Source organism: Leucoraja erinacea, unplaced genomic scaffold (genome assembly GCF_028641065.1).
Source record: "Leucoraja erinacea ecotype New England unplaced genomic scaffold, Leri_hhj_1 Leri_65S, whole genome shotgun sequence".
NCBI lineage: Eukaryota > Metazoa > Chordata > Chondrichthyes > Rajiformes > Rajidae > Leucoraja > Leucoraja erinaceus.
The window spans coordinates 323,621-344,925 of NW_026576575.1; the positions used below are offsets into that span (position 1 = coordinate 323,621).

Below are 21,305 nucleotides of genomic sequence, written 5' to 3' on the forward strand. Positions count from 1 at the left end.
TCACAGCGGCCACCCTGGGGTGGAAGCTACTCTATCCCATGCCCAAAGCCAATTCTACTGGCCTGGCATGGCTCAGGACATCCGTGACAGGGTCTCCGCCTGCGCTGCCTGCAACACCCTGCACCCCCATCAGCAGCGCCAGCCTCTCCTGCAGCCGCCGGCTCCAGAGCTCCCATGGATGGCCGTTGCCACCGACCTCTTTGAGTGGCGCGGAAAGCACTTCCTGGTCCTCGTGGATTCCTATTCCAGCTGGTTCGAGGTCGACCAGCTGACCTCCATCACCTCTGCCGCCGTCATCGGGAAACTTCGCCGCCACTTCTCCACCTTCGGTGACCCTCCGGTCCGACAACGGCAGCCAATTCTCCAGCGACGAGTTCAAAACCTTTGCTGCCCGTTGGAACTTTCACCACATCACCAGCAGCCCCGAGTTTCCTCAAAGCAACGGACTTGCTGAGCGGGCCGTACGTAGCGCCAAGGAGCTGCTGGAACACTGCCGCCTGTTCCGTGCTGATTTCCACCTTGCCCTGCTCAACCTCCGCAACATTTCCCGCGACCCTGCGCTCGGTTCCCCTGCCCAGCGCCTTATGTCTCGCACCACCAGACCTCCCCTGCCGGTCTCCCAGCAGTCCCTCAAGCCCTCAGTACAAAATCCTGCCACTGTCACTGAGCGCATTGCCAAAAAACAGGACACCCAGAAGCGCTCCTTCGACAAATCCGCCCGGCTACTTCCACGTCTGTTCCCGGGGCAGGTTGTCCGGATGCAGTCCCCCACTGGCCACTACCGCCTGGCCGTCGTAGTCGGCGACGCCGGTTCTCCGCGCTCCTACTTCGTCGACTACGAGGGGGCTATCTACCGTCGCTCCCGCCAGCACCTGCTCCTTGTGAATGAGCCCGCTCCGCCTCCCGCGGATCCTTCTCACCCTCCCATTTCTTCTCGACCTCCCGCTGCCCCGTCTACACCTCGCATGCCACGCACCCTACCTTCACAACTGTCCGCCCGTTCCCCTGCCTCGCCTGTCAAGCCAGCATCGCCCGCAAAACCTCCCTCCCCTGCCAAGCCTCTTTCTCCACCCGCAGCCCCGCATTCTCCTCCGCCCGCCTCCCCTGCCCATCCCCCGGCTGCCGTCCCTTCTGTTCCTGACGATGAGGAGGAGGGCGGCTTACGCACCCGCTCTGGCCGGCTGGTCAGGCCGCCTGTCCGCTACGGGGAGCTCGCATAGTATTGTACTGTTGCCGGTGCGGTTGGTGTTCGTAGCGTAGGAGCCGTGGTCACTCTGTATAGTACCTGCCACGCTTTTGTTTCCAAGAGGAAGGATGTAGATCAGTGCATGTTCCTTTAACCATAGTGACCTCCCGTATTACTAACCACTCCCCATTGTCTCCAGTATAATTGTAGTGTCCCCACCTCTAGCTCGCTCTCTAGCTCCAGTGATGACCACGGACAGCTACAGCATAGTGATAAACAGTTACCTAAATAAATAGTTACAGTAAAAGACTTGTGTGTGCAGTAAGTCATTTTACACTTTGGTTTAAACCAGCATCTGCAGTTCCTTCTTACACCAAATCCCCTTCACCTGTGTCTGCCTATTACCTGCCCCCACTTTGTCCTCCCTCCCCTCTCCCAGCTTTCCTTTCTTCACTCCTCCCTCCCCTCCCTACAGTCTGAAGGGTCCCGACCAGAAACATCACCAGCCCATGTTCTCCACAGATGCTGCCTGACCCACTGAGTTACTCCAGCACTTTGTGTCCACTCATGCGGAGGAGTAATCGATGGTCCCCTGATTTGAGGAAGGAATTCTTGCTATTGAGGGAGTGCAGCGTAGGTTCACCAGGTTAATTCCCAGGATGGCGGGACTGTCATATGCTGAGAGAATGGAGCGGCTGGGCTTGTACACTCTGGAGTTTAGGAGGATGAGAGGAGATCTTATTGAAACATAAGATTATTAAGGGTTTGGACACGCTAGAGGCAGGAAACATGTTCCCGATGTTGGGGGAGTCCAGAACCAGAGGCCACAGTTTAAGAATAAGAGGCAAGCCATTTAGAACAGAGATGAGGAAACACTTTTTCTCACAGAGTGTGGTGAGTCTGTGGAATTCTCTGCCTCAGAGGGCGGTGGAGGTCGGTTCTCTGGATACTTTCAAGAGAGAGCTGGGTAGGGCTCTTAAAGATAGTGGAGTCCGGGGATATGGGGAGAAGGCAGGAACGGGGTACTGATTGGGGATGATCAACCATGATCCCAGTGAATGGAGGTGTTGGCTCGAAGGGCCGAATGCCCAGTCCTGAACCTATTATCTATTGACTCGGTGGGCTAAAGGGCCTGCTTCCATCCAGTGGTATATGTCTAAAAATCCTTACACACGACAAGACTCAACTCTACCAACCAAAAAAAATGGTCAACAAGATGTCCGAGGCTTGGTATTGATTTTATTCACAGGGCTTTTTTTAAATATATATATTAGAACTATGTACATAGTCAAATTATGGAGCTGCTTATACAATCTGTACACAATGAAACATGCATCCACGCAGAACGCAAAGCACTTCTCAAAAGAGGCAAACAAGCAGAAGTGGCAAGAGTTTCAGCTTTCCTCCTCGCGTCAATATTGAGCCTGTGAAGCATTATTCACCATGAGAGACAGCTTTGGGCTTCTGAGCAGGTCTAGTGTTGAAGGCCAGTGCAATCATTCATGAATATCACCAACAATGCAGGACTGCGGCTTTGGGAGGTGATACAGGAATGGCATTGGGATGTGAAACAGGAATCCTCACATAGGGGGGCGATACAGGAATGGCATTGGGATGTGAAACAGGAATCCCAACATCGGGACACAATACAGGAATCACACTGGGATGTGAAACAGGTCCAGTGATCACCCGTACACTAGATCTATCCTACACACTAGGGACATTCTGAAGAAGGGTCCCGACCCGAAACGTTGCCCATTCTTGCTCTCCAGAGATGCTGCCTGTCCCGCTGAGTCACTCCAGCATTTTGTGTTCTCACGAGGACCATTTATTTTTAAACGGAAGCCAATTAACCTACAAACCAACAAGTCTCTTTGGTTTTCACCAGCCTTAGAGTTTAGTTTAGTTTAGAGGTACAGCGCAGTAACAGGCCCGTCGGGCCCACCCAGTCCGCGCCGACCAGCGATCTCTGCACATTAACACTATCCTACACATACACACACACACACACACTAGGGGCAATTTACAATGAACCTACAAACCTGCGTGTGTTTGGAGTGTGGGTAGAAACTATAGCACCTGTATAGTACTTGTTTCTGGTTGAGAGTATCTAAGCTACCCGATCCATCCAAGTCCAGGGCACACAAGGATAGAGTTACCATTAGTAGAACATGGAATACCAGGGGTGATACATGGGCAGATTATCCAGCCTGGTGCTGAGCAAATGCAGAACGGGTGGAGGTGCCGTCCTTTGAACATAAACATCAGTGGAGCTTATGGTGGAAACAAGGAACTGCAGAAGCTGGATTACACAAAAAAAACACAGAAAGCGCTGGAGTAACTGAAGAGCCGAAACGTCACCTTTTCCTGTCGTCCCGAGATGGAGATGCTGCCTGACCCGCTGAGTTACTCCAGCATCTTGTCGCTATTGTCGCTGGAGGTACTCAGCGGGTCAGGCAGCATCCCCGGGGGACAGGGGATAGGTGACGTTTCACATCAGGACCCACCTTCAGGCTGGTCTCGAGTCCAACCGTAACGTGGCCCATCCACGATCTCCCAGATGCTGCCTGACCCCAGGCAGAAACGTAAACCAGTGCACAATATAATACAACGGTATCTGTCTGTATAACGTGCTCTTGCACGCCTCGCGGCGAGATCCCCTGACGTGGCGTACAGATGCCACGTGGACGGAAGGGCCGGGAGTGGTGAGCGTCGGAGGAAGCCTGGAGTTTGCGAGGTGTCGGGGTACCGGGTGCGGTACCAGCTGGAGGGGGGGGGGGGGGGGGGGGGGGGGGGGGGGGGGGGGGACAGCACCCTTCACCTTCCCTACCCCAGTGGGGGTGGTGGCACTCAGCAGTGTTTCTGCCCCCCTTTGTCGGCGGACTGAGTGAAGAGGAGGGTTGAGGGCCGGTCGGTGTTCCTCCAGTCCCAGGGCCACCAGCGCTCCGATCAACAGTCGCTTCACCTTGGCAGTGGGCGGCTGCGTGGGAACCATCTGCCGACAGAGGGGAAGTAACACGTTATAACAGACCCAGCAAGGTTAGCTTCAGATCACCATGGTGTGTGTGTGTGTGTGTGTGTCTGTGTGTGTGTGTGTGTGTGTGTGTGTGTGTGTGTGTGTGTGTGTGTGTGTGTGTGTGTGTGTCTGTGTCTGTGTGTGTCTGTCTGTCTGTGTCTGTGTGTGTGTCTAGTGTGTGTGCGTCTGTGTGTGTGCGTGTGTGTGCGTCTGTGTGTGTGTGTGTGTGTGTGTGTGTGCGTGTGCGTGTGCGTGTGTGTGTGTGTCTGTGTGTCTGTGTGTCTGTGTGTGTGTGTGCTCGCGTGCATGCGCGTGTGTGTGCACGCGCAGCGGTAGAGTTACTGCAGCAGCACCAGCTTCGAACCCGACTACGGGTGCTGTCTGTACGGAGTTTGTACGTTCTCCCTGTGGGTTTTCTGCGAGATCTTCGGCACTCCAAAGACATACAGGTTTGTAGGTTAATTGGCTTGGTGTATGCATATAATAATCCCCAAGGTGTATAACATAGGGCAAGTGTGCGGGGATCTCACTTGGTGTTTCCGCGCTGTATCCCCAAACTAAACTTAGTGTAGTTCAGTTCAGTTTTGTTTATTGTCACGTGTATCGAGGTACAGTGAAAAGCTTTTGTTGCGAGCTAACCAGTCAGCAGAAAGACTATACATGATTACAATCGAGCCATTTGGAGTGTACTAGATACATGATAAGGGAATAACGTTTAGTGCTAGGTGAAGTCGGCAAAGACCGATCAAGAATAGTGCAATGGTCACCGAAGAGGTAGATAGTAGTTCAGCACTGCCCTCTCTCTGTGTGAGGGTGGTAGGTTCTGGTTGTGTGGGATCATTTTTGTCAGGTGTAGAGGCACGGTGAAAAGCTGTTTGTTTAATTTAGTTTAGAGACACAGCGTGGAAACAGGCCCTTCGGCCCACCGAGTCCACGCTGACCAGCGATCTCTCACACACTCACCCACCCACACACACGGGACAATTTAAAACATTTTCCAAAGCCAATTAACCTACAAACCTGTACGTCTTTGGAGCTTTGGAGGGAACCGAAGATCTCGGAGAAAACCCACGCAGGTCACGGGGAGAATGTAGAAACTCTATACACAGACAGCACCCGTAGTCAGGAACGAACGCGGGTCTCTGGCGCTGTAAAGGGCCTGTCCCACGAGCATGCGACCTGCATGCGGCAAGCGCGACCAAACCGGAAGCGGGGCCTCACGGAGGTCGAGTGAGTGACGTGAGGTTCGAGCGAAGTCCGCGGGAAGTTCACACGTGGCGTACGGCGTCGAGGCAGCTGCGGGCCGGCAGGCCGTTGCCGCGCGGAATTTTTGAACACGGCCAGTTTTTTGGAGCCCCGCGCAATGTTGGGACCAGCTCCGCACAACTCCAGACGGCTCCGGCGATCGAAGTGGGACCGGCCCCGCGAGGCCGTACGGCTCAAGCGACCACGTTAGGTCGCGCTGTCCCAAACATTACGGAGGGCATGCTGGTGGGACAGCCCCTTATGGCAGCAACTCTACAGCTGTGCCACCCTGAAGCTCCAAAGGAGGTTCTTTACATTCCGCAGGTCCTTGTTTCTGTACGAGTGTGGCTGGGCAGAAATGTAAACTCTCGATTCTGACGAGAAGGTGGAACACTTGCAGCAGTGCTGGAGGGAATCGCGGCTAAATGTTGCTCGGACTCACCTTGCTGACTCGGTGTCGGTGAACCAGTCCATCCGTCCCCAGGTAAAATATTGAATATGCATCATAGGTTCTGGGAGAGGCAGAAAAATAATGACACAATGAAGCTACCGGGCAAGGCGCAGAGCATGTGGGCAGCACAGCAGTAGAGTTGCTGCCCCACAGACACGGGTTCGATCCTGACCACGGGTGCTGTCTGTACGCAGTTTGTACTTTCTCCCCCCTGAACTGCGTGGGTTTTCTCCGGGTGCTCCGGTTTCCTCCCGCACTCTAAAGACGCACAGGTTTGTCGGTTAATTGGCTTGGTATAAATGTAAATGCCCCTGAATGTGCGATGGATTGTGTTAACATGCGGGGATCGCTGGTCATAGAAACATAGAAAATAGGTGCAGGGGTGAGGTTGTGGGGTACAGAGGCAAATAAATAAATGATGGGTCTTTGTCCCAAACATTACGGAGGGCATTGTAATACGCTGAGAGATTGGGAAGTGTTATGTTCTCAGGGACCTGGGTATCCTTGAAATTGTAGAAGGCAAATGATATGACACAGAGTACTGGTGTAACTCAGCGGCTCAGGTAGCATCTCTGGAGAACATGGATAGGTGATGTTTCAGGTCGGGATCCTTCTTCACACTAACAGAGCCTGATTAAGGTTCCTGACCCAAAACGTCACCTATCATAGAAACATGGAAAATAGGTGCAAGAGTAGGCCATTCGGCCCTTTGAGCCAGCACTGCCATTCATAGTGATCATGGCTGATTGTCCACAATCAATAACCCGTGCCTGCCATCTCCCCATATTCCTTGATACCGCTAGCCCTAAGAGCTCTATCTAACTCATATAATTCATCCAGTGAATTGGCCTCCACTGCCTTCTGTGGTGGAGAATTCACAACTCTCTGGGTGAAAAAGTTTTTTCTCATCTCAGTCGTAAATCGCCTCCCCTTTATTCTTAGACTGTGGCCCCTGGTTCTGGACTCCCCTGACATTGGGAACATTTTTCCTGCATCTAGCTTGTCCAGTACTTTCATAATTTTATATGTTTCTATAAGATTCCCCCTCATCCTTCTAAACTCTAGTGAATAAAAGCCCAGTCTTTCCAATCTTTCCTGGAGAAAGGGACTATCCTAACATTTGAGGGAGGGACTATCCCAACATTTAAGAAAGAGTTGGACAGGTACATGAATAGGTCTGAAGAAGGGGTTCAGCCGAAACGTTGCCTATTTCCTTCGCTCCATAGATGCTTCTGTACCCGCTGAGTTTCTCCAGCATTTTTGTGTACGTTCGATTTTCCAGCATCTGCAGTTCCTTCTTAAACATGAATAGGACAGGTTTGGAGGGATATGGACCAAACGTGGGCAGGTGGGACTAGTGGGCAAGTTGGGTTGAAGGGCTTGTTTCCACACTGTAACACACTGTAACTGGGTGGGCTGAAGGGCCTGTTTCCACACTGTATCACTGACACTCGATGGGCTGAAGGGCTTGTTTCCACACTGTATCACTGTGTAACTGGATGGGTTGAAGGGCCCGTTTCCACACTGTATCACTGTGTAACTGGATGGGCTGAAGGGCCTGTTTCCACACTGTATCACTGTGTAACTGGATGGGTTGAAGGGCCCGTTTCCACACTGTATCACTGTGTAACTGGATGGGTTGAAGGGCCCGTTTCCACACTGTATCACTGTGTAACTGGGTGGGCTGAAGGGCCTGTTTCCACACTGTATCACTATATAACTCGATGGGCTCTCCTCACCTGTATAGTTCAGTCTTGTCCTTCTTGTAAAACTTCAGCATCAGTACATGGAGGGGGATTCCTGTCACCCGCCAGCGAACCTGGACCGTCCAGTCCTCAGGATGCTGTGTCATCTTTATCACCTCCATGTGGAGGTCGGTACAGTAATTCCACGCAATGAACCGAGTCAACGTCACCAGTAGCCGGTAGATGTAACGGCCCCTGCATGGGTTTAAAAAAGATTTGGCTATTCAGAAAACCTCAGAGGAGAAATGCATCATTTCATCACATTCACTTCACTTCTCACAGAGTATTTTTTATTTTTAATTGTATTTATTAGAAGTACAATACAGTGGTACCTTTTCACAGGTTCCCAACATTATATTAACATATTACATACTCTGTACAACTTCCTTTTTTTTTTAGAGAAAAAGGAAAAAGAGGGTTAATAATAGCAAAAAAACTCATACTTAAATTTTGGAAAAATGCTAACATACCAACATTCAAAATGTGGATCAGTAATATGCTGGATACAGCACATTTGGAAACATAGAAACATAGACAATAGGTGCAGGAGTAGGCCATTCGGCCCTTCGAGCCTGCACCGCCATTCAATATGATCATGGCTGATCATCCAACTCAGTATCCTATCCCTACCTTCTCTCCATACCCCCTGATCCCTTTAGCTACTAGGGCCACATCTAACTCCCTCTTAAATATAGCCAATGAACTGTGGCCTCAACTACCTTCTGCGGCAGAGAATTCCACAGATTCACCACTCTCTGTGTGAAAAATGTTTTCCTCATCTCGGTCCTAAAAGATTTCCTCCTTATCCTTAAACTGTGACCCCTTGTTCTGGACTTCCCAACATCGGGAACAATCTTCCTGCATCTAGCCTGTCCAACCACTTAAGAATGTTGTACGTTTCTATAAGATACCCCCTCAATCTTCTAAATTCTAGCGAGTACAAGCCGAGTTTATCCAGTCTTTCTTCATATGAAAGTCCAGACATCCCAGGAATCAGTCTGGTGAACTTTCTCTGTACTCCCTCTATGGCAAGAATGTCTTTCCTCAGATTCGGAGACCAAAACTGTACGCCATACTCCAGGTGTGGTCTCACCAAGACCCTGTACAACTAAGACTGAAACGGAAGAAATGAGACTCCTCCAAATAGACAAACAAGACCAGTTCTTAATGAGTTGGTCCCCATTTAATGATTTTTTGGAGTCATGTGGTGCTACAGTACAGTATCGTGAAAATTAAAAGTTTCAGGTATGGGTGAATGACGATCTAGAACATAAAAAGTCATCTCCTTGTAGCGATTAAATAAACTCCTTCCTGCTCTCCCTCCTCACTTATTTCATTTCTTCACCATTTCCTTTTTCTGTCTTTTACTCACACACACCAGTCTACACTTCTCAAGAGTATAATTGCACATTGCAACGTGTAGGACGGAACTGCAGATGCTGGATTAAACCGAGTACAGTCATAGAATTCAGAAGATTGAGGGGGTAATCTTATAGAAACTTACAAAATTCTTAAGGGGTTGGTCAGGCTAGATGCAGGAAGATTGTTCCCGATGTTGGGGAAGTCCAGAACAAGGGGTCACACAGTTTAAGGATAAGAGGGAAGTATTTTAGGTCCGAGATGAGAAAATCATTTTTTACACAGAGACTGGTGAATCTGTGGAATTCTCTGCCACAGAAGGTAGTTGAGGCCACAGTTCATTGGCTATATTTAAGAGGGAGTTAGATGTGGCCCTTGTGGCTAAAGGGATCAGGGGGCATGGAGAGAAGGCAGGGATGGGATACTGAGTTGGATGATCAGCCATGATCATATCGAATGGCGGTGCAGGCTTGAAGGGCTGAATGGCCTACTCCTGCACCTATTTTCTATGTTTCTATGAATATAAGCCCAGTGCCGACAAACGTTACAATGAATGTTTACTCATGTATACACTGTAGCACAGAGAGACATCACTACTTCTGTTGGTGTGAAGGCCAGCATGACTGCAAGCCTCCACTTCTTTGTATTGCACCTATTTTCTATGTTTCTATATGACTGTATGGCAAATCAAATTCCTCCTATGTTGCCAAACATACTTGGCGAATTAAGTTGGTATAAGTACGAGGACAAGATAGACATAAATGGCTTGAGTAACTCAGGGGATCAGACAGAATCTCTGGAGATGCTGTCCAGATTCAGAGACAGTTTCTTCCCAGCTGTTACCAGGTGACTGAACCATCCCACCACAACCACAGAGCAGCGCTAAACTGCTATCTACCTCTTCGATGACCCTCGGACTATCCTTGATTGGACTGTGCTGGCTTTACTGTATCACTGTGTGACTGTAAAACAGTGAACCAAGAGGCAGGAACTCACCGTATGTTGATGCGAGGGAACGCACTGATGAATTCCACGTTGCGGGAGTACATTTCATAATCGTGAGGCTTCAGGAAGAAATTGGGCAGCTGGAAGCACGAGAGAGAAGAACAATGGTCACTATATGGTTAATAAATGGAGTCTGAAGAAGGGTCCCCACCCTTGAAACGTCAACCATCCTGTGTCTCCAATGATGTCAAAGAAAGAAACTTGCCACTCAGCCACTGACGTGCACGACCAGTTCTGCTCACGGTGGAGTTGCTGCCTCACAGAACCAGAGGCCCAGGTTCAATCCTGACTACGGGTACGGAGTTTGCACGTTCTTCCCGTGACCCGTGTGGGTTTTCTCCGGGAGCTCCGGCTTCCTCCTACACTCCAGAGACGTACAGGTTTGTAGGTTAATTGGCTTTGGTTAAAATTGTAAATTGTCCTTGGGGTGTAGGATAGTGTTAGTGTGTGGGGCGATCAGAGAAACATAGAAAATAGGTGCAGGAGGAGACCATTCGGCCCTTCGAGCCAGCACCGCCATTCATTGTGATCATGGCTGATCATCCCCTATCAATAACCCGTGCCTGCCTTCTCCCCATATCCCTTGACTCCACTAGCCCCTAGAGCTCTATCTAACTCTCTCTTAAATCCATCCAGTGCTTTGGCCTCCACTGCCCTCTGTGGCAGGGAATTCCACAAATTCACAACTCTCTGGGTGAAAAAGTTTTTTCCCACCTCAGTCTTAAATGACTTCCCCTTTATTCTAAGACTGTGGCCCCTGGTTCTGGACTCACCCAAGATTGGGAACATTTTTCCTGCATCTAGCTTGTCCAGTCCTTTTATAATTTTATATGTTTCTATAAGATCCTCCCTCATCCTTCTAAACTCCAGTGAATACAAGCCTAGTCTTTTCACTGGTCGGTGTGGACTCGGCGGGTCGAAGGGCCTGTGTCTGCGCTGTATCTAAAGTCTAAAGTTTTCTTACACTTAAATAGAGACCTCACTTCAAAAACATTGACTTCACTAACTTCAAGTAACCCTTGCTTTCCCGCTGTCTCCATCCCCCTCCCTTCCCAGTCTCCGACCAGTCTTATTGTCTCCGACTACATTTTATCTGTTTGCTTTGTTGTGACCTTCTCCCAACTAACAAGGATCTATTCTACATAATTCCTTGATCTCCATTCCCTTTGTCCTGTTTTCACACCTTACGCCTCCTTATCTATATACTTCTCACTCCCCTGACATCAGTCTGAATAATAATAATACATTTTATTTATGGGCGCCTTTCAAGAGTCTCAAGGACACCTTACAAAAATTTAGCAGGTAGAGGAAAAACATGTAAGGGGAATGAAATAAATAGTAGAGACATGACTAGTACACAAAGTAAAGACAGAATTCAATACAAAACACAATATGAGGCAATTCAAGCACAGATGAAAAGGGAGGGGGACGTGGGGCTAAGGATAGGCAGAGGTGAAGAGATGGGTCTTGAGGCGGGACTGGAAGATGGTGAGAGACACGGAATTGCGGATCAGTTGGGGGAGGGAGTTCCAGAGCCTGGGAGCTGCCCTGGAGAAGGCTCTGTCCCCGAAACTGCGGAGGCTGGACTTGTGGATGGAGAGGAGACCGGCTGATGTGGATCTGAGGGACCGTGAGGGTTGGTAGGGGGAGAGGAGGTCAGTGAGATATGGGGGGTGGGGGGCAGATGGTGGAGGGCTTTGTAGGTGAGGATCAGGATTTTGTAGTTGATCTGGTGGGAGATGGGAAGCCAGTGAAGTTGTTTAAGGACTGGAGTGATGTGATGCCAGGATTTGGTGTGGGTGATGAGTCGGGCGGCTGCGTTCTGGACCAGTTGGTGTCGGTTGATGTAGGTGGAGCTGATGCCAAGGAGAAGTGAGTTGCAGTAGTCCAGTCGGGAGGAGATGGAGGCATGGATGAGTCTTTCAGCAGCGGGAGGTGTGAGAGAGGGTCTGAGTTTGGCGATGTTGCGGAGATGAAAGAAGGAGGTTTTAATGACATGGCGGGTGGAATTGACATGTGATAATGACATTATCCCTTTAATGACAAGGGAGAGGGTGGAATCAAAGATCACGCCAAGGTTGCGGGCCTGGGGAGATGGGGAGACAGTGGTGCCGTCGATGGTTAGAGTGGGGTTATTGATTTTGCCGAGTGTGGCTTTGGAGCCTATGAGGAGGAGGAATAAGGGTCTCGACCCGAAACGTCACCCATTCCTTCTCTCCAGAGATGGTGCCTGTCCCGCTGAGTTACTCCAACATTTTGTGTCTATCCTCACTTCAAAAGATGCATTGCAATAAAATGTATTGAGGATTTTCAAGGTTATTGAAGATGCTAAAGCAAGCAAGTTGCCACTTAGCCACTGACTTACAGCGCAGAAACCTCTCACAATCAGTCCTTCTCGCAGGTAGACAAAAATGTTTACGTTAAAATTATTGTGTATTGTGTTCTTTTTTACTTGTATGGTAATTCAAATATCACTGTACCTTAATTGTTGCATGTGACAATAAATGTGAACAAACTTCTTGTCCCCCCTAGTGCCTCTATCGGGATGCATCACAGCACAGTTTGGGAACAGCTCCATCCAAGACCGCAAGAAATTGCAGAGAATTGTGGATGTAGCCCAGACCATTACGCAAACCATTCTCCATCTGCACCTCACGCTGCCTCGCCAAGGCCAGCAGCATAATCATGGACCAGTCTCAGCCCAATCACTCCCTCCTCTCCCCTCTCCCATCAGGCAAGAGATACAAGTGTGAAAACGCACACCTCCAAATTCAGGGGCAGTTTCTTCCCCCCCCCCCACTCCCCCCCCGCAGTTGTTATCAAGCAACTGAACCGTCCTCTCACCAGCGAGAGAGCAGTTCCGATCTCCCATCTACCACAATGTAGACCTTAGAATTATCTTACACTAAACGTTATTCCCTTTGTCCCGCGTCTGGTTTGATTGTAATTGTGTAGAGTATTTTGGTGGACAGGATAGCACACAAACAAAACGTTTCCACTGTACCTTTCACTGTAGCTTTACGTACGACATACAGCGTGGAAATAGGACCTTCAGCCTTACTCGACCGAGTAAGTGGGATCAGTGATCACCCCGTACACTAGCGTCCTACACACTTGGGACAATTTACAATTTTACCAAAGCCAATTAACCTACAAACTTGTCCGTCTTTGGAGTGTGGGAGGAAACCGGTTGAAAACCCACAAGGTCACGGGGAGAACAGACAAACTCCGTACAGACAGCACCCGAAGCAGTGTCTCGGGCACAGTGAGGCAGCAACTCTACCGCTGCGCCACGATTGAGGAGGAGGGAGGGAGCCATGATTGAATGGTGGAGTAGACTTGATGGGACGAATGGCCTAATTCTACTCCTTTTAAGACTATAAAGCCCCTGTCCCACTTAGGAAACCTGAATGGAGACTTTGGGCCCCACCCAAGGTTTCCGTGCGGTTCCCGGAGGTTGCAGGTGGTTGCAGGTAGTGGAAGCAGACAGCAGAAGCGCGCTGGCCTGCTCGGCCCCCAGCCACTCCTCCAGCTCCCGGGGCAGGCTCTCTATCCTGGAGGCCAGCGAGTGCTCCACACCCACACAGGGCCTCTCCAGCAGCTCCCTGCCACGGTCCCCCCGCACCACCACCTGCACGCTGATCTGCTCCGGGACATAGACGAGGCACTGGAGGGGCACGTCAGCCGGGTGTGTGCCCAGGGCGCAGGCGTCGTGCAATGAACCATTTGGAGGCAGTTGGAAGCGGTGGGCCACGAGGTCCAGGTCACGGCCAGCTGCCCCACAAGTCTCCGCACCGATCTGACTTCTGTTCTGGTGCCACACGCGAACAGGAGTCGTCCACGAGGTGGTGCTGATGTGCCGAGAGAACCCACCGCGGCACACCTCCAACCTCTGAGGGGAGAAAGAGAGATCGTCTTCAGTCATGGCAAAACAAAAATAGTTTAGCTTAGTTTAGAGATACAGTGCGGAAACAGGCCCTTTTGGCCCACCTGGTCTGCACCAACCAGCGATCCCCGCACATTAACACCATCCTATACCAACTGGGGACAATTTTTACATTTACCAGGCCAATTAACCTACAATGCTGGAGAAACTCAGCGGGTGCGGCAGCATCTATGGAGCGAAGGAAATGGGCAACGTTTCAGGCCGCTATTTCCTTCGCTCCATAGATGCTGCCACACCCGCTGAGTTTCTCCAGCATTTTTGGCTACCTTCGATTTTCCAGCATCTGCATTTCCTTCTTTAACATTTAACCTACAAAGCTGTACGTCTTTGGAGTGTGGGAGGAAACCGTAGATCTCGGAGAAAACCCACGCAGGCCGCGGGGCGAACGTGCAAACTCCGTACAGACAGCACCCGTAGTCGGAATGGAACCCGGGTCTCCGGCGCTGCATTCGCTGTAAGGCAGCAACTCTACCGCTGCGCCACTGTGCAAGTTTTGAGCAGTTTTCGTTCCTAAGGGTGCTTGTCTGTACGGAGTTTGTATGCTCTCCCCGTGACCACGTGGTTTCCTTCCACCCTCCAAAGACATGCTGGTTTGCAGGTTAATCGGCTTGGTATAAATGTAAATTGTCCCCAGTGCGTGTCGGGTAGTATTAGTGTGCGGGGATCGCTGGTCAGCGCGGGACTTGGTGGGTCGCAGGGCCTGATTCTGCGCCGTATCGCTAAACTAAACTAGTTTGCTGTGTTATGCTGGCATAGGGTGGAAATGTCAATGCCTAGAGGGAATTGCATTGAATTGAATAGCATAGAGTTTAAAGACACAGCATGGAAACAGGTCCTTTAGCCCAATGAGTCCATGCTGACCATTGATCACCTGTCCACACTGGTTCTATGTTATTTCACTTTTGCCTCCACTCCATACACAGGAGGTGCAATTTTACAGAGGGCCAATTAACCTGCAAACTCGCACGTCTTTGGGATGTGGTCTCCAAATTTGAGGAAGGACATTCTTGCTATTGATGGCGTGCAGCGTCGGTTCACAAGTTTAATTCCCAGGATGGCGGGACTGTCATATGTTGAGAGAATGGAGCAGCTGGACTTGTACACTCTGGAGTTTAGAAGGGTGAGGGGGGGATCTTATTGAAACATATAAGATTATTAAGGGATTGGACACGCTAGAGGCAGGAAACATGTTCCCGATGTTGGGGGAGTCCAGAACCAGGGGCCACAGTTTAAGAATAAGGGGTAGGCCATTTAGAACAGAGAGTTGTGAATCTGTGGAATTCTCTGCCTCAGTAGGTAGTAGTGGACAATTATCTGGATGCTTTCAAGAGAGAGCTAGATAAAGATAGGGATATGGGGAGAAGGCAGGAGCAGGGTACTGACTGTGGATGATCAGCCATGATCACTGTGAATGGCGGTGCTGGCTCGACGGGCCGAATGGCCTCCTCCTGCACCTAATGTCTATTGAAACAGAAGGCCCCCGGAGGAAATCCACGCGCACACAGGGAGAAGGTGCAAACTCCACACAGACAGCACCTGAGGGAAAGCTCAAAGCTGGATGGCTTGCTCGGTGAGGCAGCAGCTCCACCTGCTGCACCACTGTGCCCATGCCACAGTAACTTTATGGTGAGAGGGCAAAGATTTAATAGGAGAACGTGCAAACTCTGCACCCGCAGTCAGGATGGAACCCGGGACGCTGGGGCAACTCCACCATGCTGCCCCTTGCACCAGGGATCAAATTAACTGGGCGAATGGCAGGGAGCACTCACAACTGGTCTACTGCGTGACGGACCCTTTCAGAAGCATGAGTCACACACATTAATGTCCCCCTCGTGATGAACTGCTGATTTCAATCCTTCCTCTGCTAACAGTTTAATGGAAAATTGGAACTGTCCCATAGGTCAATTAAAGGCTCAGTTTTAATATTACTCCATGGCGGCTGAAGTGACTGCAGGCAGTGAAAGCTAATGGCATGTTGGCCTTCATAATGGGAGGATTTGAGTATAGGTCCTTGTGCAGTTGTACAAGGCCCTGGTGAGACCACATCTGAAATATTGTGTGCAGTTTTGGTCTCCTAATTTGAGGAAGGACATCCTTGTGATTGAGGCAGTGCAGCGTAGGTTCACAAGGTTAATCCCCGGGATGGTGGGACTGTCATGTGAGAAAAGATCTGAAAGTCTTTGCTTCACTGGAATTTAGAAGGATGAGAGGATATCTTATAGAAACGTATACAATTATAAAAGGACTGAACAAGCTAGATGCAGGAAAAATGTTCCCAATGTTGGGGGGAGTCCAGAACCAGGGGCCACAGTCTAAGAATAAAGGGGAGGCCATTTAAAAATGCGATGAGAAAAGACTCTTTCACCCAGAGAGTTAAGAATTTGTGGAATTCTCTGCCACAGAAGGCAGTAGAGGCCAATTTGCAGCTGAATTAAAAGAGAATTAGATAGAGCTCTAGGGGCTAGCGGAGTCAAGGGATATGGGGAGAAGGCAGGCACGGGTTACTGATTGTGGATGATCAGCCATGATCACAATGAATGGCTGTGCTGGCTCGAAGGGCCGAATGGCCTCCTCCTGCACATATTGACCTTTGTCCATTTCTATGCACAGTGCGCTGCAAAGGATTAAAAGTGATTGAATTGATAAGATTAAGGGCGGCACATTTGGAGCATTCCTTGAGCATTTTTGGAACAATAGGAGACAATAGGTACAGGAGGAGGCCATTCGGCCCTTCGAGCCAGCAACGCCATTCAATGTGATCAAGGCTGATCATCCCCAATCAGTACCCCGTTCCTGCCTTCTCCCCATATCCCCTGATTCCGCTATCTTTAAGAGCCCTATCTAGCTCTCTCTTGAAAGTATCCAGAGAACTGGCCTCCACCGCCCTCCGAGGCAGAGAATTCCACAGACTTACAACTCTCTGTGTGATAAAGTGTTTCCTTGTCTCTGTTCTAAATGGCTTACGCCTTATTCTTAAACTGTGGCCCCTGTTATGTTAATTAAACTGAACTAACTGCAGCATGATGTCCCAACCTTTATACTCAATGACTATATCTATGCAACCAAAAACTTTAACCATGCAACTTGCCTGCATTCGACGGCATGAAGACGTGGTCTGCTTCCTGATCGGGTGGTAGTAGCTGTAACAAGTGCCGCTGTCATTCACACCGATCCTGGTCAGACTGATGCTGCTGGGTTTCCATTGCCTGAGGCCGAGCATCGCCAGTCCCCTGGATGCACTCTGCTTGCAATTCACCGTGCCAGCCATGCATGTATGCACGCTTCCCACCGCTGCTGTGGGGCACAAACCCCGTTACCACAAGTGCCCCAGGAGAAAATAAAAACACACCCTCAAATCTACAAATAACGGTCAGATCAAGATCCCTGTACTGACGACAACTGGGACTTGAAAATGGCATCAAACCGGAACAGCACCTCATATTCCGCCAGGGTTGCTTGCGTCCGGGTGGCATGAACATTGAATTCTCCCAATTTTGCTAGCCCTTGCTGCCTCCTCCCCTTCCTTAACCCTCGAGCTGTCACCTCCTCCCTTTTTCCTTCCTTCTCCCCCCAATCCCCCATCAGTCTGAAGAAGGGTTTTGGCCCGAAACGCCACCTATTTCCTTCGCTCCATAGATGCTGCTGTACCCGCTGAGTTTCTCCAGCATTTTTGTGTACCTTCGATCTTCCAGCATCTGCAGTTCCTTCTTGAAAACTCTGTATACTGTCTCAGTGTACTGCTGCTATACATTTCACAAGGAATAGGAGTAGAATTAGGCCATTCTGCCCATCGAGTCTACTCCACCATTCTCTGCCTCCTTATACCATTTTCCTGCCTTCTCCCCATAACCCTCGACACCCGTCCTAATCAAGAATTTGACTTATTCTGCCTTTAAAAATATCCACTGACTTGGCCTCCACAACCCTCTGTGGCACATTTATACTGTATCCGAGATGCTTATCTAACTAATATGTATACAAGTGCTTATGTATAGTGCTAGATACAAAATGCTGGAGTAACTCAGCGGGATTATGTCTAGTGATACTGTACTGTATACAAAAATGAATTTTACTGTACCTCGGTACGTGACATATAAAGTCCCATAAATACCATAAAGATCAGTTGCGATGCACAGAAACAGGATTGCCACATCCACACCAACCTTTCATCCCATTACGCGAATCCCATTTACTTCAATTAAGAGTCTGTCTCGGCCTTTCACCCTCTCGAAGACACACACACACACACACACACAATACCACCATCTCCAACACCCCAAAAAAAGCCCAAGAAACCAGCTTTCTGAAGAAGGGTCTCGACCCGAAACGTCACCCATTCCTTCTCTCCAGAGACGATGCCTGTCCTGCTGAGTTACTCAAGTTTTTTGTGTCTATTTCCTTTCCTACCATTGAAAGACTGGTGTAACCACCCTTGCTATTGAGTGAGTGCAGCGTAGGGTTACAAGGTTAATCCCCGGGATGGCGGGACTGTCATATGCTGAGAGAATGGAGCGGCTGGGCTTGTATACTCTGGAGTTTAGAAGGATGAGAGGGGATCTTATTGAAACAGATAAGATTATTAAGGGGCACGTTTTGAGCATATTGAGATGGGAATTCACTGGAATTTATGATGTATGATGAAGGGGAGGAATTCACTGGAATTCAGAAGGATGGAATGGGGGGGGGGGGGGGATTCTCTGGAATACAGAAGGATGAGAGGTTATCGGATAGAAACATATTAAATTCCTAAGGGATTGGGCAGGCTAGATGCAGGAAAAATGTTCCCCGATGTTTAGGGGGAGTCCAGAACCAGGCGGGGGTGGGGGGGGGGCACAGAGTTTAAGAATAAAGGATAGACCTTTTCCACCCAAGAGAGTTGTGAATCTGTGAAATTCTCTGCAGTGGGGAGGCCAATTCTCTGGATGTTTTCAAGGGAGAGTTAGATTTAGCTGTCAGGGGTAATGGACTCAAGGGATTCCCTGATATCCCTCCTATTTCCTGCCCTGCCGACTACAAATTCAGAAGATAGAAAACATAGAAAATAGGTGCAGGAGTAGGCCATTCAAGCCTGCACCGCCATTCAATATGATCATGGCTGATCATCCACTCAGTATCCCGTACCTGCCTTCTCTCCATACCCTCTGATCCCTTTAGCCACAAGGGCCACATCTAACTCCCTCTTAAATATAGCCAATCAACTGGCCTTGACTACCCTCTGTGGCAGAGAGTTCCAGAGATTCACCACTCTGTGTGAAAAAAGTTCTTCTCATCTCGGTTTTAAAGGATTTCCCCCTTATCCTTAAGCTGTGACCCCTTGTCCTGGACTTGCCCAACATCGGGAACAATCTTCCTGCATCTAGCCTGTCCAACCCCTTAAGAATTTTGTAAGTTTCTATAAGATCCCCTCTCAATCTCCTAAATTCTAGAGAGTATAAACCAAGTCTATCCAGTCTTTCTTCATAAGACAGTCCTGACATCCCAGGAATCAGTCTGGTGAACCTTCTCTGCACTCCCTCTATGGCAATAATGTCCTTCCTCAGATTTGGAGACCAAAACTGTACGCAATACTCCAGGTGTGGTCTCACCAAGACCCTTTACAACTGCAGTAGAACCTCCCTGCTCCTATACTCAAATCCTTTTGCTATGAAAGCTAACATACCATTCGCTTTCTTCACTGCCTGCTGCACCTGCATGCCTACCTTCAATGACTGGTGTACCATGACACCCAGGTCTCGCTGCATCTCCCCTTTTCCTAGTCGGCCACCAGAACGTCGACTGCAGAAACAACATTTCATTTGAGCCTCTATGATGTTCAAGTGACAAATACATTGTATTGTATTGTATTGTGTTGTGTGTAAAGCAGGATCTGGATGATCAGCAGAGACTATATTGGCTGTTGCTGCAGCTACTTCTACCATTGAGCCCAGGAAGTCCTCCAGCGGCAGCGCCCCCGCAGAGAGCCGGCTGCACTGCAACCTCCCTCCCTTCTTATTCCCTCACCAAAGATCCCTATCGACTCCATCCCGCCGCCGCCACGCAGTTAAGTCACTCACCTGAGAGCGGCTGGAGCCCGTAGCCCGGCCTGGACTGGCCGCCACGACGGTGCTAATCGCGGCGGCGGCGGCGCCTCCTCTCCGTCTCCGTGCCCTTGGCGACCGGCGAACCCCGACCCGCGCATGCGCCCCGCGGCCCCCCCCCCTTATCAGACGTGCCCTCCCATTGGCCGGGATCGGCTTCGGGATGAAAGCGATGCGCCCATTGGCTTGGTCCGCCGGAGGGGATTGTGACGCAGTTGTGGAGTTTGAGGGAGGGGGCGGGTCAGTGCGCCTGCGCGTTCGCGCCGGAGGATTCTGGGAAATGTAGTCTATGTTCTTGGTTTCTTGGTCCTTCAAAATATTCCAAATGGAATTTAAACTGTGGAGGTGGTGGAGGGAGGGCTTACGCCAGAAAGGGTTATTGGGAAGAAAGAGCTACTTTAAATTTAGTTGCATCTGGTTGGGTAACTATAGTTACCCACAAGTCCAACCTCCGCAGTTTTGGGCAAAGATCCTAAAGCAGATATAGGATCTTTGGTTTTGGGGACAGTGCCTTCTCCAGGACAGCTCCCAGGCTCTGGAACTCCCTCCCCCAACTGATCCACAATTCCGTGTCCCTCACCATCTTCCAGTTCCGCCTCAAGACCCATCTCTTCACCTCTGCCTATCCTTAGCCCCACGTCCCCCTCCCTTTTCATCTGTGCTTGAATTGCCTCATATTGTGTTTTTTGTATTGAATTCTGTCTTTACTTTGTGTACTAGTCATGTCTCTACTATTTATTTCATTCCCCTTACATGTTTTTCCTCTACCTGCTAAATTTTTGTAAGGTGTCCTTGAGACTCTTGAAAGGCGCCCATAAATAAAATGTATTGTTATTATTATTATAGTTGGGTGGAGATTATTCCATGCTTTAATTGTGCGGGGGAAGAACGAATTGCTGTACACATCTGTCTTAGTAGCTGGGATCACAAATTGGAGCGAAAGTTACCAAAGTAGCTGGGATCCTCCTTTATCGGTTACCTATTAACATTGCCTCTAATTATTTATTTATATTGATAGATGGGGGAAAAGAAAGAAAGAAAGAAAGAAATTAGAAAAATAGGATAAACGAACAATAATACGAATTGCTGTACACATCTGTCTTTGCAGCTGGGATCGGCTTTGGGATGAAAGCGACGCGCCCATTGGCTTGGTCCGCCGGGGGGATTGTGACGCAGTTGGGGAGTTTGGGGGGGGGGGGGGGGGGGGGGGTCAGTGCACCTGCGCATTCGCGTTCGCGCCGGAGGATTCTGGGAAATGTAGTCAAGTCAAGTTTA

General features: G+C 49.6%; 2 protein-coding genes across 2 annotated transcripts; both read right to left on the reverse strand.

Annotated features, from left to right (window-relative positions):
• Positions 1–2,408: 2,408 nt before the first annotated feature.
• On the reverse strand, positions 2,409–10,914 carry cunh6orf136 (chromosome unknown C6orf136 homolog). Its single transcript, XM_055631133.1, has 4 exons — positions 9,999–10,914; positions 7,638–7,838; positions 5,890–5,959; positions 2,409–4,181 (listed from the first exon to the last, which is right to left on the reverse strand). The coding sequence occupies exons 1-4, from the start codon at positions 10,049–10,051 to the stop codon at positions 3,696–3,698; spliced, it is 810 nt and encodes a 269-aa protein (XP_055487108.1). The 5' UTR covers positions 10,052–10,914; the 3' UTR covers positions 2,409–3,695.
• LOC129694422 (uncharacterized) lies at positions 10,069–20,131 on the reverse strand. Its single transcript, XM_055631137.1, has 4 exons — positions 20,007–20,131; positions 17,042–17,244; positions 13,496–13,899; positions 10,069–10,087 (listed from the first exon to the last, which is right to left on the reverse strand). The coding sequence occupies exons 2-4, from the start codon at positions 17,219–17,221 to the stop codon at positions 10,069–10,071; spliced, it is 603 nt and encodes a 200-aa protein (XP_055487112.1). The 5' UTR covers positions 17,222–17,244; positions 20,007–20,131.
• Positions 20,132–21,305: the final 1,174 nt, after the last annotated feature.

Excerpts from the sequence above, each read along its gene's own strand:
- LOC129694422 (XM_055631137.1), bottom strand. The coding sequence starts at position 17,221 with ATGGCTGGCACGGTGAATTGCAAGCAGAGTGCATCCAGGGGACTGGCG. Across the intron at positions 13,900-17,041 it reads CTTCATGCCGTCGAATGCAG|AGGTTGGAGGTGTGCCGCGG; the intron begins GCAAGTTGCATG and ends TTCTCCCCTCAG.
- cunh6orf136 (XM_055631133.1), bottom strand. The coding sequence starts at position 10,051 with ATGTACTCCCGCAACGTGGAATTCATCAGTGCGTTCCCTCGCATCAAC. Across the intron at positions 5,960-7,637 it reads GACAAGACTGAACTATACAG|AACCTATGATGCATATTCAA; the intron begins GTGAGGAGAGCC and ends TGCCTCTCCCAG. Across the intron at positions 4,182-5,889 it reads ACCGACACCGAGTCAGCAAG|ATGGTTCCCACGCAGCCGCC; the intron begins GTGAGTCCGAGC and ends CTCTGTCGGCAG.